This window comes from Neoarius graeffei, chromosome 16 (assembly GCF_027579695.1).
Source record: "Neoarius graeffei isolate fNeoGra1 chromosome 16, fNeoGra1.pri, whole genome shotgun sequence".
Lineage (NCBI taxonomy): Eukaryota > Metazoa > Chordata > Actinopteri > Siluriformes > Ariidae > Neoarius > Neoarius graeffei.
This window is the reverse complement of record NC_083584.1, coordinates 27,935,458-27,949,390: the sequence shown is the minus strand read 5'-3', so window position 1 is coordinate 27,949,390 and position 13,933 is coordinate 27,935,458. Positions and strand designations below refer to the sequence as shown.

The 13,933-nt window shown below is 43.4% G+C and overlaps 1 protein-coding gene and 1 pseudogene across 1 annotated transcript; one reads left to right on the top strand and one right to left on the bottom strand.

Moving 5' to 3' along the window:
- Nucleotides 1-6,563: 6,563 nt before the first annotated feature.
- Nucleotides 6,564-8,463, bottom strand: LOC132900561 (tubulin alpha-4A chain-like; annotated as a pseudogene).
- Nucleotides 8,464-10,578: 2,115 nt separating this feature from the next.
- On the top strand, nucleotides 10,579-13,244 carry LOC132900560 (tubulin alpha-8 chain-like). The gene is made up of 4 exons (XM_060942730.1): nucleotides 10,579-10,590; nucleotides 10,693-10,912; nucleotides 11,138-11,286; nucleotides 12,267-13,244. The coding sequence occupies exons 1-4, from the start codon at nucleotides 10,588-10,590 to the stop codon at nucleotides 13,242-13,244; spliced, it is 1,350 nt and encodes a 449-aa protein (XP_060798713.1). The 5' UTR covers nucleotides 10,579-10,587.
- Nucleotides 13,245-13,933: the final 689 nt, after the last annotated feature.

The following is a 13,933-nucleotide window of genomic DNA, read 5'->3' as shown; positions in this document are numbered from 1 at the left end:
ATAAGTGCACGTGGCACCAGGACACCTTAGGTCGGAGGTCGATGATCGACTTTGTCGTTTCATCTGATCTCCGGCCCCATGTCTTGGACACTCGGGTGAAGAGAGGGGCTGAGCTGTCAACTGATCACCACCTGGTGGTGAGTTGGATCCGCTGGTGGAGGAGGAAGCTGGACAGACCTGGCAGGCCCAAACGTATGGTGAGGGTCTGCTGGGAACGTCTGGCCGAGCACTCTGTCGGGGAGGTCTTTAACTCCCACCTCCAGGAGAGCTTTTCCCAGCTTCCGAGAGAGGCAGGGGACATTGAGTCCGAGTGGACCATGTTCTCTACCTCCATTGTGGACGCAGCTGTTCGGAGCTGTGGCCGCAAGGTTTCTGGTGCCTGTCGTGGCGCCAATCCCCGAACCCGGTGGTGGACACTGGAAGTAAGGGATGCCGTCAAGCTGAAGAAGGAGTCCTATCGGGCCATGTTGACCTCTAGGACCCCTGAGGCAGCTGACTGGTATCGGCAGGCCAGGCGTGCTGCAGCTCGGGCAGTTGCGGAGGCAAAAACTCAGAACTGGGAGGAGTTCGGGGAGGCCATGGAGAAGGACTATCGGTCGGCCTCGAAGAAATTCTGGCAAACCGTCCAGCACCTCAGGAGGGGGAAGCAGTACTCTGCCAACACTGTTTACAGTGCGGGTGGGGAGCTGTTGACCTCGACTGGGGACATTGTCGGGCGGTGGAAGGAATACTTTGAGGATCTCCTCAATCCCACCGTCATGTCTTCCATTGAGGAGACTGAGGCTAATGACTCAGAGGTGGACTCGCCCATTACCCAAGCCGAAGTCACTGAGGTGGTTTGCAAGCTCCTCGGTGGCAAGGCACCGGGGGTGGATGAGATCCGCCCTGAGTATCTCAAGTCTCTGGATGTTGTGGGGCTGTCTGGGTTGACACGCCTCTGCAACATTGCGTGGCGGTCGGGGACAGTGCCTCTGGAGTGGCAGACTGGGGTGGTGGTCCCTCTTTTTAAGAAAGGGGACCGGAGAGTGTGCTCCAATTATAGGGGAATCACACTTCTCAGCCTCCCAGGGAAAGTTTACTCTAGGGTACTGGAGAGGAGAATTCGACCAATAGTCAAACCTCGGATCCAGGAGGAACAATGCAGTTTTTGTCCTGGTCGCAGAACACTGGACCAGCTCTATACCCTTCATAGGGTGCTCGAGGGTTCATGGGAGTTTGCCCAACCAGTCCACATGTGCTTTGTGGATCTGGAGAAGGCATTTGACCGTGTCCCCCATGGTATTCTGTGGGGGGTGCTTCGGGAGTATGGGGTTCGGGGCTCTTTGCTAAGGGCTGTCCAGTCCCTGTACAAACAGAGCAGGAGTCTGGTTCGCATTGCCGGCAGTAAGTCAGACCTGTTCCCAGTGCATGTTGGACTCCAGCAGGGCTGCCCTTTGTCACCAGTTCTGTTCATAATTTTTATGGACAGAATTTCTAGGCGCAGCCAGGGGCCGGAAGGAATCCTGTTTGGGAACCACAGGATTTCATCTCCGCTTTTTGCGGATGATGTCCTGCTGGCTTCTTCAAACCAGGACCTCCAGCATGCACTGGAGCGGTTTGCAGTCGAGTGTGAAGCGGCTGGGATGAGAATCAGCACCTCCAAGTCCGAGGCCATGGTTCTCGACCGGAAAAGGGTGGCTTGACCTCTCCAGGTTGGTGGAGAAGTCCTGCCTCAAGTGGAGGAGTTTAAGTATCTCGGGATCTTGTTCACGAGTGAGGGAAGGATGGAGCGCGAGATTGACAGGTGGATCAGTGCAGCCTCCACAGTGATGCGGTCGCTTTACCGGTCCGTCATGGTGAAGGAGCTGAGCCAAAAGGCGAAGCTCTCAGTTTACCGGTCGATCTATGTTCCAACTCTCACCTATGGTCATGAGCTTTGAGTAATGACCGAAAGAACAAGATCGCGGATACAAGTGGCCGAAATAAGTTTCCTTCGCAGGGTGGCTGGGCGCTCCCTTAGAGATAGGGTGAGAAGCACAGTCACTCGGGAGGAGCTCGGAGTAGAGCCGCTGCTCCTCCACATCGAGAGTAACCAGCCGAGGTGGCTCGGGCATCTTTTTCAGATGCCTCCTGGACGCCTCCCTGGGGAGGTGTTCCAGGCATGTCCCCCGGGAGGAGGCCCCGGGGAAGACCCAGGACACGCCGGAGGGACTATGTCTCTCGGCTGGCCTGGGAACGCCTCGGTGTTCTTCCCGAAGAGCTGACCGAGGTGTCTGGGGAGAGGGAAGTTTGGGCTTCCATGCTTAGACTGCTGCCTCCGCGACCCGGTCCCGGATAAAGCGGAAGAAGACGAGACGAGATGTTTTCAATGGATCTGCTACAGTTGCTCGAGTTAAATTTGGAAGAATACAAATTTTTATAAAAGGTTTCAACAAAACATGAGATTGAAAAAGGATCATTTGATATGGTGCCATTGATATTGAGAGGTCAAGGCTTTTCTTTTCTCTAGAGAGAAAAAAAAAACTAGAATTCCTTGTCACCCTCCTCAAGCCATTTGGCCCTTGAGCTAATAAAGGCCCCCTTTGCCAAGTCTATATAAAAATTGTCAAGTTGCAAGCTAAGATTTTCCTTTTCTATTTTTTCTTCTTCTGTAATATTTTCCCTAGACAGTTCATCTATTCTATTGAGGAAGTTTGCTTCAAATTGACGTTTAGAGGCTTTGATCATTTTGGATCTCTTGATAGCAATATGTCTTGCCTTGTACTTGAAAAACTCCCATTTTTGTTTACACCCCTCACTTAGGTCATGGAATATCTCAGATATCAGGTGTTTAATACTATTGTTAAATGTTTCATCTTTTAATAAGTTATTTATTTTCCAATAACCTCGTAATTGTGGATAATCCTGTTGACCTCCTAATTTAATAGTTATCAATTTGTGATCAGACAGTGGTGCAAAAGAATGTGAGATGCCTTTAACAAAGTTTACAGCTGATTGGGAAACTAGAAAAAGATCAATTCTCGATTTAAGTGTTGAGTTTTTGTTTGACTAGGTGAAGTCCAATGAATCAGGATTAAAGAATCGACAAGTGTCTACTAAGGAGAGCTCAGAACATAAAGCTAAAGTCAAATTATTTATAAGAGGACTTGGACTCGATGGGGGGGGGGGGGGGGGGGGGGAATCTGTCAACACTAGGGTCCACACATTCATTAAAGTCACCTCCAAAGGTAATATATGAATCAACATATTTTCCAAGTAGTAATTTGGCACTATTCAATATTTGATTAATGTTTTGTTAGAAGAGTGTAAATTATAGCCATATATATTGCATAAAAAGGCCATTTTCTTGTTTAGCAACAATCACCCATCTACCTTCAGGAGATTTCACTGTCTAATACTTCCCCTTTAAATCTATGTAAAAGTATAGCAACCCCTGCTGAATTATTGCACCCATGACTATAATATACAGTATTCCCCCACTGAGATCTCCATAACTTAACATCCAGCTCAGTTGAGTGAGTCTCTTGGAGCAAAACAATATCTGCCTCGCTTCTTTTACAAAATAAAAAAGCTTTCCTCTTCACATTATCACACATTCCTCTCACATTTAAAAGACAAAATAGACTTAAAAACAATCCATAAAGAAAACAATTAATACTTACAATTAACACTTACCCAGAACTTGCAAAGAAACTTACTACAAACTCACCTACCAAGGAGAGGTGGATGACAACTTAGCAACTTTTAGGCTAACAGTGTGAAAATATACAGGACCTCTATTTAAGAACACAGAGGAATGCAAGTTACCCTTATAAACCTAGGCTAAATATAAAGTCAAATGAAAATACTCTTAGCTTTAAACACTTGTGTCACCCACTTATAAAATTCCCTTTAGAGTTCAGTGAAAAAAGACATAGGCCTATGATAAAATTAGGCTATTCAAAAGGGATACTGTCAGAACTGAATATGGGCATTACCCTTTAAATCTCTTAAATTCAGTCAGTCAATGTAGTTAATGAGAAGAAAAATGTTAAAAAAAAAACCTGAGAAAGGGAAAAATGTGTATAGGCTATAGATTTTTTGAGTCAGCTTTGGAGCCCATTGATTCCTTATGAGAGAGAAAAAGAAGCTAAATTAAAAAAAAAAAAAAAAAAAAAAAAAAAAAAATCTCAGCTGAGCTACAAAGCCTATATGGAAACAAGACTCAGGTTGGCATGTAAAAATAGCATTTTTTCTCTTTCTTTCCTCCCTTCTTTTCCCCCCTTTTCCCTCTCCCCTTCTTCCTTCCCCCTTCATTAGGCTAGACATCTGAGAAGTTGTACTTCTTCCCATCGATGAGGGCAAATGATCTCCTGAAAGATGCTTTCTTGCCCTCTTCACGAGCCTTCTTAACCAAGGGCCAAAGCTTTTCCCTCGCTGCTCTGTCCTCTGCAGAAAGGGGCTCCGTGATAGACAGCTGTTTAGATTGAAGATATTTAGATTTCCTCGCAGCATTCCAGACCGCGTCTCGAGCTCGCCGAACTGTGAAGAGGATGATTATGGATCGATTCTTCCCTTCTTGCTTTGGTCCGAGACGGTGGACAATGTCGACTCCCGCTTGTAAATGATCACACACGTCCGGTGCCACCTGCTGAAGGATGTCTATAACTCTCCTTCTCACGTTCTCACCGTCAGACTCCTTTAGACCATGAAGTTTCAAAAACCATTTCCAGCCGTAACAGCGGGATTCATCCAGTGCAGTTTTTAGGTTGCGATTTTCCATTTTCAAAGCATGAACCTCTCTGTCCATTCGATGCAGTTCTTTCTTACTCTCTGCCACATCTACCACAAGTTGTTTCACCGTAACAGAGAGGCTTTATTTCTCTTGAGGTATCATGAGTCATTTTTTCAATTGTGGAAATCTTTTGAAAATGTTGCATCGTGCTTAACAGACAGTTCACGGATAGTAGCTAAAAAATGTCCATATTACTTTCAGTGTTAACATTAGTCGTAGCCGGCGTTTCTGTTTCCATGTGCTTACTTTTCTTAGTTGCGGGTTTCACAGGAGTATCTGGCTCGGTAGCTACAGTAAAGTTACGGTCAAATGAAGGACTTGAGCCGAACCAAGTTTTACCGTCTTCCTCACCCAACGGAGAATGCACAGCCCTGGAGCTAGCCGAGTTCACTAACGTAACGTCCATGTCTTGCAGCATCTTCTTAGATTTTCCTTTACCTTGGTTTATTTTTTCTTCCCATACACTCAACTATTTTTTGAATGTTACATTACACACTTTGTTACTTAAAAATGTGGTTAAACTAGTTGCCAGTCCACTTCACTTGAAAATGTTGACGAGCGTGAAATCACGTCTATCCACGACGACGCCATCTTGGCCCCCCCATGTAACGAAGGTAAACGGCCTACTAGCGATCCGGTTATGTCACAGATGGATTTCCAGTTTCAGTGCAAATAGCTGCATCCATTTTTAGCCAGATCATAATTTATAAAATGGATAAATTTTTAAAGTTTTGTTAATTTAAACATGTAGAGGGCACAGCAGGGCACTTGCCATGATCAGCAAACAACATTTATTGTTGGGGCTTTGTTTGACTAACTAAACAGCTCTGCTACGTTCGTCACCTGAGCCACTCCCCCACAGCAAATATTCCAAAAGCTACTGGAAAGCCTTTGCAGAAGAGTAGAAACAAATTATAGAATCAAAGGGACCAGATCTGGGCGGCGCGGTGGTGTAGTGGTTAGCGCTGTCGCCTCACAGCAAGAAGGTCCTGGGTTCGAGCCCCGGGGTCGGCGAGGGCCTTTCTGTGCGGAGTTTGCATGTTCTCCCCGTGTCCGCGTGGGTTTCCTCCGGGTGCTCCGGTTTCCCCCACAGTCCAAAGACATGCAGGTTAGGTTAACTGGTGACTCTAAATTGACCGTAGGTGTGAATGGTTGTCTGTGTCAGCCCTGTGATGACCTGGCGACTTGTCCAGGGTGTACCCCGCCTTTCGCCCGTAGTCAGCTGGGATAGGCTCCAGCTTGCCTGCGACCCTGTAGAAGGATAAAGCGGCTAGAGATAATGAGATGAGATGAGGGACCAGATCTAGCTGAACTACTAAAGCAGTATAGCCCAGCCAAAGCACATCTATCAGAGGTAGACCTGCTGTTTCCATGGAGCAGCCTCAGCTCAAGTGGAAGAGTCTCCTCCCCTCTTTGTTTTTAAATTGGCCTAAAACTCTTGAATCCTGCACCAGGTAACATTATTAAGAGTAGGTAAATAAGCATTTCTGAAAACATTTTTAAAAAATTAAATAACTCCACACACAGTTCTAACCCAGTCATTGACAAACAGATTTTGAACCCAAAATGAAGTCTCAAAAAGGCCTCATTTATTACTCGAGCCTTTAAACTAAATCCAAGGCACTAAGAGAAAACTAATGCTTGCCAAAACTACCCCTCATGTCCACAGCTTTCAAGTTCATTTTAGATAGTCCTACACTTTGTATTTTAAAATTATGAATACCACATCAATAAACTGAAGCCACACACAGCTAATTATTTATTCATTCAATATCTGTACAAAAAGTCTTCATTACAAAACAGAACAATTCTAGTACTCTTCCTCTCCATCTTCAGGAGGAGATGCTCCAACCTCCTTATAATCCTTTTCCAAGGCAACCAGATCCTCTCTGGCTTCAGAGAACTCACCTTCTTCCATTCCTTCACCAACATACCAGTGCACAAACACCCACTTGGCATACACCAGGTCAAATTTGCAACCCAAGCGACTCCAGGCTTCAGCAACTGCAGCAGTGTTACTCAGGATACATACAGCCCTTAGCCAGATCTCCACCAGGTACTACAGTGGGGGACTGGTAGTTGAGCCCCACCTTGAAGCCCGTGGGACACCAGTCCATAAACTGGACTGAGCGACTGGTCTTGATGCTCGCGATAGCAGCGTTGACCTTTTTGGGTACCACGTCACCATGATGGAGCAAGCAACAGGCCATGTATTTGCCATGGCAAGGGTCACATTTCACCATCTGGTTGGCTGGCTCAAAGCAAGCATTCAAGATCTCTGCCCCAGCCAGCTGCTCATGGTAGGCTCTCAGCAGATATGATGGGGGCGTAGGTAACCAGTGGGAAATGGATATGAGGGTATGGAACCAGATTGGTCTGGAACTCCGTTAGATCCACATTGAGAGCACAATCAAATTGCAAAGAAGCAGTGATGGAAGAAACAACCTGTGCAATTAGCCTGTTCAGACTGTTATAGGACAGACTGTCTATATCCAAATTGCACTTGCAAATCTCAAATATAGCTTCGTTGTCCACCATGAAGGAGCAATCAGAGTGCTCGAGGGTGGTATGAGTGGTTAAGATAGAATTCTAAGGCTCTACCACTGCAGTAGAAACCTGGGGAGCAGGGTAGATTGAACTCCAGCTTCAATTTTTTTTTTGCCATAGTCGACAGATAAGCGCTCCATCAGCAGAGAGGTGAAATCAGATCCAGTCCCACCACCAAAGCTGTGAAAGATCAGGAATCCTTGCAGACCTGTACACTGGTCAGTCTACAGAGAAAAAAAAAAAAAAGGGAACCTGGCCTGACAGCTCACATGGTATTGAGCACAATCAAACCCACCCATACTTCAACTGATACCATGCAAATATTATTGCAAAATCCAGACAGATGAGAACATCTCATATGACAGCTTTGCCACTCCCCCCCCCAAAAAAAAGCAGCACCCTTGCACACAATCATCCTAAATCATTAAAGCCTGGGGGGGGGCACAGTGACACCCACACCTTAACATTTTTCATAGGCAATCAAGGACAGAGTCTACAGTCTCCTTGCCAATGGTGTAGTAACCACAGGTGTAGTTGGTGCTACATCCTCTTTGCCACTGATTAGCTGCTCTGGGTGGTAAAGTTGACAGTAAAATGTCCATTCCTAATCTCATCTATGAACAAGCAGTTACAAAATCAAATCATTCATTAAAATGACAAATACAGAACCTAAACACTGCTTCAAGATCAAATGTGCAACAATCACATACCCAGTAACATGGAACCTAATTAGTCATTACTGAAAGGACATCATGGAAATGAATGAAATAGGGTTGTTTAAATAACTCAAGGCAGATTCAAAGCAAATGGACACATTACAATGCATTTTACCTACAACTGTAGGCTCCAGGTCAACAAAAAAACAGTTCATGGAACATATTTTCCAGATCCAGTGACATTGAAGAAAGTACCAAAAGAAGAATCAGCCAGGTTGCTGCTGCCAGAAGTGATTGCCCCATCAGGCTGGATACCATGCTCCAGGCAATACAGCTCCCAGCAGGAGTTCCCCATCTGGACTCCTGCTTGACCAATGTGCACAGAGATACACTCCCTCTGTACATACAGGACATTACACACCAGTCAAATGGGAGTCATAATCCAAACAAATATTAAAAGTACACTTTAATAAGTCAATGTAATATAACAATTACCATTTTATTCAATGTTGAAGCAAAACAAAAAAAGATAGATTTGATCTACAAAGTAACACACTACCTCAGACACTAACAAACAACTCTCTAAAACTTTACAAATACACACGAAAAAAAAAACTACTTCATCAAACAGCTCTGTTATAGTAATCACCTGAGCTAACTTTATAACAGGTGACCGCCATCTTAAGGGCGTGGTCTTTCAATTAAGGCCTAAAAACATTTTTGACTAATTGTGCAAATACTCTGGATAAAATAGAAAATATTGGCTCCTATAACTTACATAGTGCCCTGTATGTACAACATGGAGTCATTTGGGATTCATCTTTAGCTCGCTGCATCGAAAATATCTTTAAGAGCGATAATATTTTCTAATAATAACGGTAATTCAGGTGAGTCAGAGAATCGGCTCAGTTCACCATTAAGCTTCGACTCTTTCGATTCCCAAACGACTCATTACCAGGTTGTTTTTTTATTGTTGTTTTTTAAACTGGCTTTATAGCATTATAATGATCGTAAGACACATCATTTCTGTGCGTGGAGTAAATTGCTTAAACAGATAAAAACTGAGATTAATAGCAATGTCCAATCTAGGCTTTCAAAAGTATTTGTATTTAAAAAAAAAAAAGATTCACTGCCTGAAACAGGGCTTCACTGAACTGAGCCGATTCTCTGACTCACCTGAATTACTGTTACGATTAAAGACATTTTATATGCAGTGAGCTGAAGATGAATCCCAAATGAACAATAATGTAAGTGATTGTATGTATATATTTTGACCCTGTGTTGATTAAAAATAATAATTAAAACTTGTGCACTGAATTGTTGGGGGTTTTTTTTCCTATGGAAGATGTATGTTGTATAATTATTCTTCCCTATAAGAAGAAAGTTTAAAGAAATAACTGAAAGCCCAGTCAGTAGACATAACATTCATGTATATGATGAGTGTACGTAAACTTTTGACCAAATCTATATATTACTCGGAGCTCCAGCACCTTCCCAACCTCTCAGTCCTGGACCACTGAATACCTGGACACCCATCCTTAATGCATTACATCTGAATTTCACAAAGTTTACAAATCAGGAAATTGGTTCTGAAGCCCTGTTTCAGCAATTAATTTTTTTTTTAAGTTAAGTACATTTTCATTGAAAGAATATACATACCATAGCCTATTGGACGTAGCTAATAATCTTAGTTTTTATCTCTTCAAGCAATTTACTCCGCGTACAGAAGTGACGTGTCTTAAGGATCATTTTAAATCAAGCTACAAAACCCGTTAAGAGAATAAAAAAAAAAACCTGAGTCGTTTGGGAATCGAAAAAGTCGAAGCTTAATGGTGAACTGAACCGATTCTCCGACTCACCTGAATTACCGTTATTATTAGAAAATGTTATAGCTCACACACACACACACACACACACATACATATATATATATATATATATATATATATATATATATATATATATATATATATACACACACTTTTTTAAATTTAAACATATTTGGGGTCAGAGTTTGCCCTAAGAGCATTAAGGCTCATCTAAGGGGGCTTACTCCAAATAACATTTTACATTAATATATAGAACAAACAAAAATGACAAGACACTAACAGGGAACGAGAGCTGGGATTAGACTGTCGTGAGACAAGTTAGTTTTACCCTACTGATGATGTATAGTTGCAATAATAATCTGCAACTAAATATAGTATATGCAAATATATATATATATATATATATATATATATATATATATATATATATATATATATATTATGCAAATAAAGATATTTTTGATGCAGCGAGCTAAAGATGAATCCCAAATAACTCCATGTTGTACATACAGGGCATTATGTAGGTTATAGGAGCCAATAGTTTCTATTTTATCCAGAGTATTTGCACAGGAAGTCAAAAGCGTTTTATTTACTTCCGGCCTTAATTGAAAAACCACGCCCCTAAGATGGCGGTCACCTGTTATAAAGTTAGCTCAGATGATTAGTATAGTAGAGCTGTTTGGTGAAGTAATAGAAGTTTAGAGAGTTGTTAGTTTTTGTCAGTGGCTGAGGTAGTTATTGTGGTTTGTTACTTTGTAGATCAAATAATTTTCTGCCTTGTTTTATTTCAGCACTGAATAGAATGGTAATTATGTTCCACTGTACTGATTTATTAAAGAATATGCTTAACACTTATGTTTGGATTACAACTCCTATTTGACTGGTGTGTAATGTCCTGTATGTACAGAGGGAGTGTATCTCTGTGCACATTGGTCAAGCAGGAGTCCAGATGGGGAACTCCTGCTGGGAGCTGTATTGCCTGGAGCATGGTATCCAGCCTGATGGGGCAATCACTTCTGGCAGCAGCAACCTGGCTGATTCTTCTTTTGGTACTTTCTTCAATGACACTGGTGCTGGAAAATATGTTCCACGAGCTGTTTTTGTTGACTTGGAGCCAACAGTTGTAGGTAAAATGCATTGTAATGAGTCTGTTTGTTTTGAGTCTGAGACATTTTAAATGATCCTGATTTATTTTGTTTCAATGATGTCCTTTTCAGTAACATAAGAATACTTGTAAATATCTGGGTTTCACATTTACTGGGTACTTCATTTGTTGCACCTTTTGACCTCAAACTGATGTCTAGGTTCTGTATCTTGATTTAATGGTTTATTTTGTAACTGCTTGCTCACAGATGAGATTAGGAATGGACACTATCGTCAACTTTACCACCCAGAGCAACTAATCAGTGGCAAAGAGGATGCAGCTAACAACTATGCTCGTGGTCATTATACCATTGGCAAGGAGGCTGTAGACTCTGTCCTTGATCGCATACGAAAAATGGTGAGGTGTGTGTTTGGCTTTTTTTTTCCTTTTTTTTAATGGCTTTAATGACTAAAAATAATTGTATAAGTCTTCTATTTTTACTTTCTTGAAAGTAGCAAATCCACCATTTGTCACTGGGAGGTTCTCCTCTGTTTGGATTTCGCAAGAATATTAACATGGTACCAGTTAAGATGTGGTTGGGAGGGTTTTTTTTTTTTTAAAGATATAAACTTCAGTCACTAAATGAATCAAGTGTTGTGGGGTGGGTTCCCCCCTCTCTGCAAAGATCAATAGAACGGGGTGGGTTTTTTTTGGGGGGGGGGGTTCAGTTATTTGTCTAGATCAGGGGTGTCAAACCTGATCCATAAAGGGCCGTGTGGCTGCAGGTTTTCATTCCAGCCATGCAGCAGCACACCTGACTTGGCTCATTCAATCAACTGAACTGTCTTCACACAATCAAATACTTGCAGCCACACCCACCCTTGATTAAAGGGTGGGTGTGTCAGTTGATTGAATAAGCCAAATCAGGGTGCTGCTGCATGGCTGGAATGAAAACCTGCAGCCACACGGCCCTTTATGGATCAGGTTTGACACCACTGGTCTAGATGGTGTATTTGACCTTTCAGGAACAGCTGTGGGTGGTTTGTTTTTTTTTTTTTTGTTTTTTTTTTTTGTATCTGGAACCATCAAGGCAGGGGTGTGTTCTTATCTGTGAATCCCCAATGTGGTTAAAGACTTTGCTTCCTTCTTGATTTGGGTGGTGGGAGAAAAAGATTAATAGATTTAAATGTGTCCTGTTAGAATGATTTTACTTATGGCCATAGCAGCCTTTTACAGAAGATTGAGGCCCCTGCATTAGCTGACTTCCCCCTAGGGGGATATGCTTGTTTTGGGGAAGTAGGTGGAACCTTTTTTTTTTTTTAATAAAAGTGCACTCAATACCATGTGAGCTGTCAGGACAGGTTCCCTTATAGGTTTTTTGTTTTTGTTCTCTGTAGACTGACCAGTGTACAGGTCTGCAAGGATTCCTGATCTTTCATAGCTTTGGTGGTGGAACTGGATCTGGTTTCACCTCTCTGCTGATGGAGCGCCTATCTGTTGACTATGGCAAAAAATCAAAGCTGGAGTTCTCAGTCTACCCTGCTCCCCAGGTTTCCACTGCAGTGGTAGAGCCTTATAATTCCATCTTAACCACTCATACCACCCTCGAGCACTCTGATTGTTCCTTCATGGTGGACAACGAGGCTATATTTGACATTTGCAAGCGCAATTTGGATATAGACCGTCCGTCCTACAACAATCTGAACAGGCTAATTGCACAGGTTGTTTCTTCTATCACTGCTTCTTTGCGATTTGATGGCGCTCTCAATGTTGATCTAACGGAGTTCCAGACCAATCTGGTTCCATACCCTCGTATCCATTTCCCACTGGTTACCTATGCCCCCATCATATCTGCTGAGAAAGCCTACCACGAGCAGCTGTCTGTGGCTGAGATCTCAAATGCTTGCTTTGAGCCAGCCAACCAGATGGTGAAATGTGACCCTCGTCGTGGCAAATACATGGCCTGTTGCTTGCTCTATCGTGGTGATGTGGTACCCAAAGACGTCAATGCTGCTATCGCAAGCATCAAGACCCGTCGCTCAATCCAGTTTGTGGACTGGTGTCCCACGGGCTTCAAGGTGGGGATCAACTACCAGCCCCCCACTGTAGTACCTGGTGGAGATCTGGCTAAGGTCCAAAGGGCTGTATGCATGCTGAGTAACACTACTGCAATTGCTGAAGCCTGGAGTCGCTTGGATTCCAAATTTGACCTGATGTATGCCAAGCGGGCATTTGTGCACTGGTATGTTGGTGAGGGAATGGAAGAAGGAGAGTTCTCTGAAGCCAGAGAGGACCTGGCTGCCTTGGAAAAGGATTATGAGGAGGTTGGAGCAGATTCTCCTCAAGATGGTGAAGATGGAGAGGAGGAGTACTAGAATTGTTCTGTTGTAATGGATGCTTATTGTATAGATATTGGATAAATAAAAAAAATTAGCATGTCTTTTTGGTCTGTGGTTTGTTTATTGATGTGATCAAGGTTCTTTATTGTCATTTGCATGTTTCACATGTAAACACTGTGCCTCAGGGCTGTGTGTGTGATATAAAATATGGGGGGGGGGAATAAAAATGGTGCAACTGTGACTTAAAGTGTTCAGGTGAACAGAAACTTCAATATGTGCAAAATAAGGGGAGTGGGGGGCAGCATCAGAACTTGGGCTGTGTTCATTAGTCTCACAGCTTCTGCAAAGAAGCTGTGCTGGAGTCTTGATGTTTTGGCCCTGATGCTGCAGAGCCTTTTTCCTGAGGGGAGGAGGCTCAATTGTCTGTGTGCTGGGTGGGTGGAGTCACCCATGATGCAGGCTGTTCTGCTCCTGCAGTGCCTGTTGTAGATGTCTTTTTCTATGGACAGAAGGTTGCAATGGGTGATTGCTGTGTGCACCACCCGCTGCAGAGGCTTCCTGTCCACAACTGAGCAGTTTACATACCAGGAGATGGTCAGTGTGCTCTCCACCACACACCTGTAGAAGGCTCCCAGGGCAGCAGGGCTCAGTCTGGCCTGCCTTGGCTTCCTCAAAAAGTAGAGGTATTGGTGGGCCTTCTTGACCATGCTGGCTGTGTTTGTGGT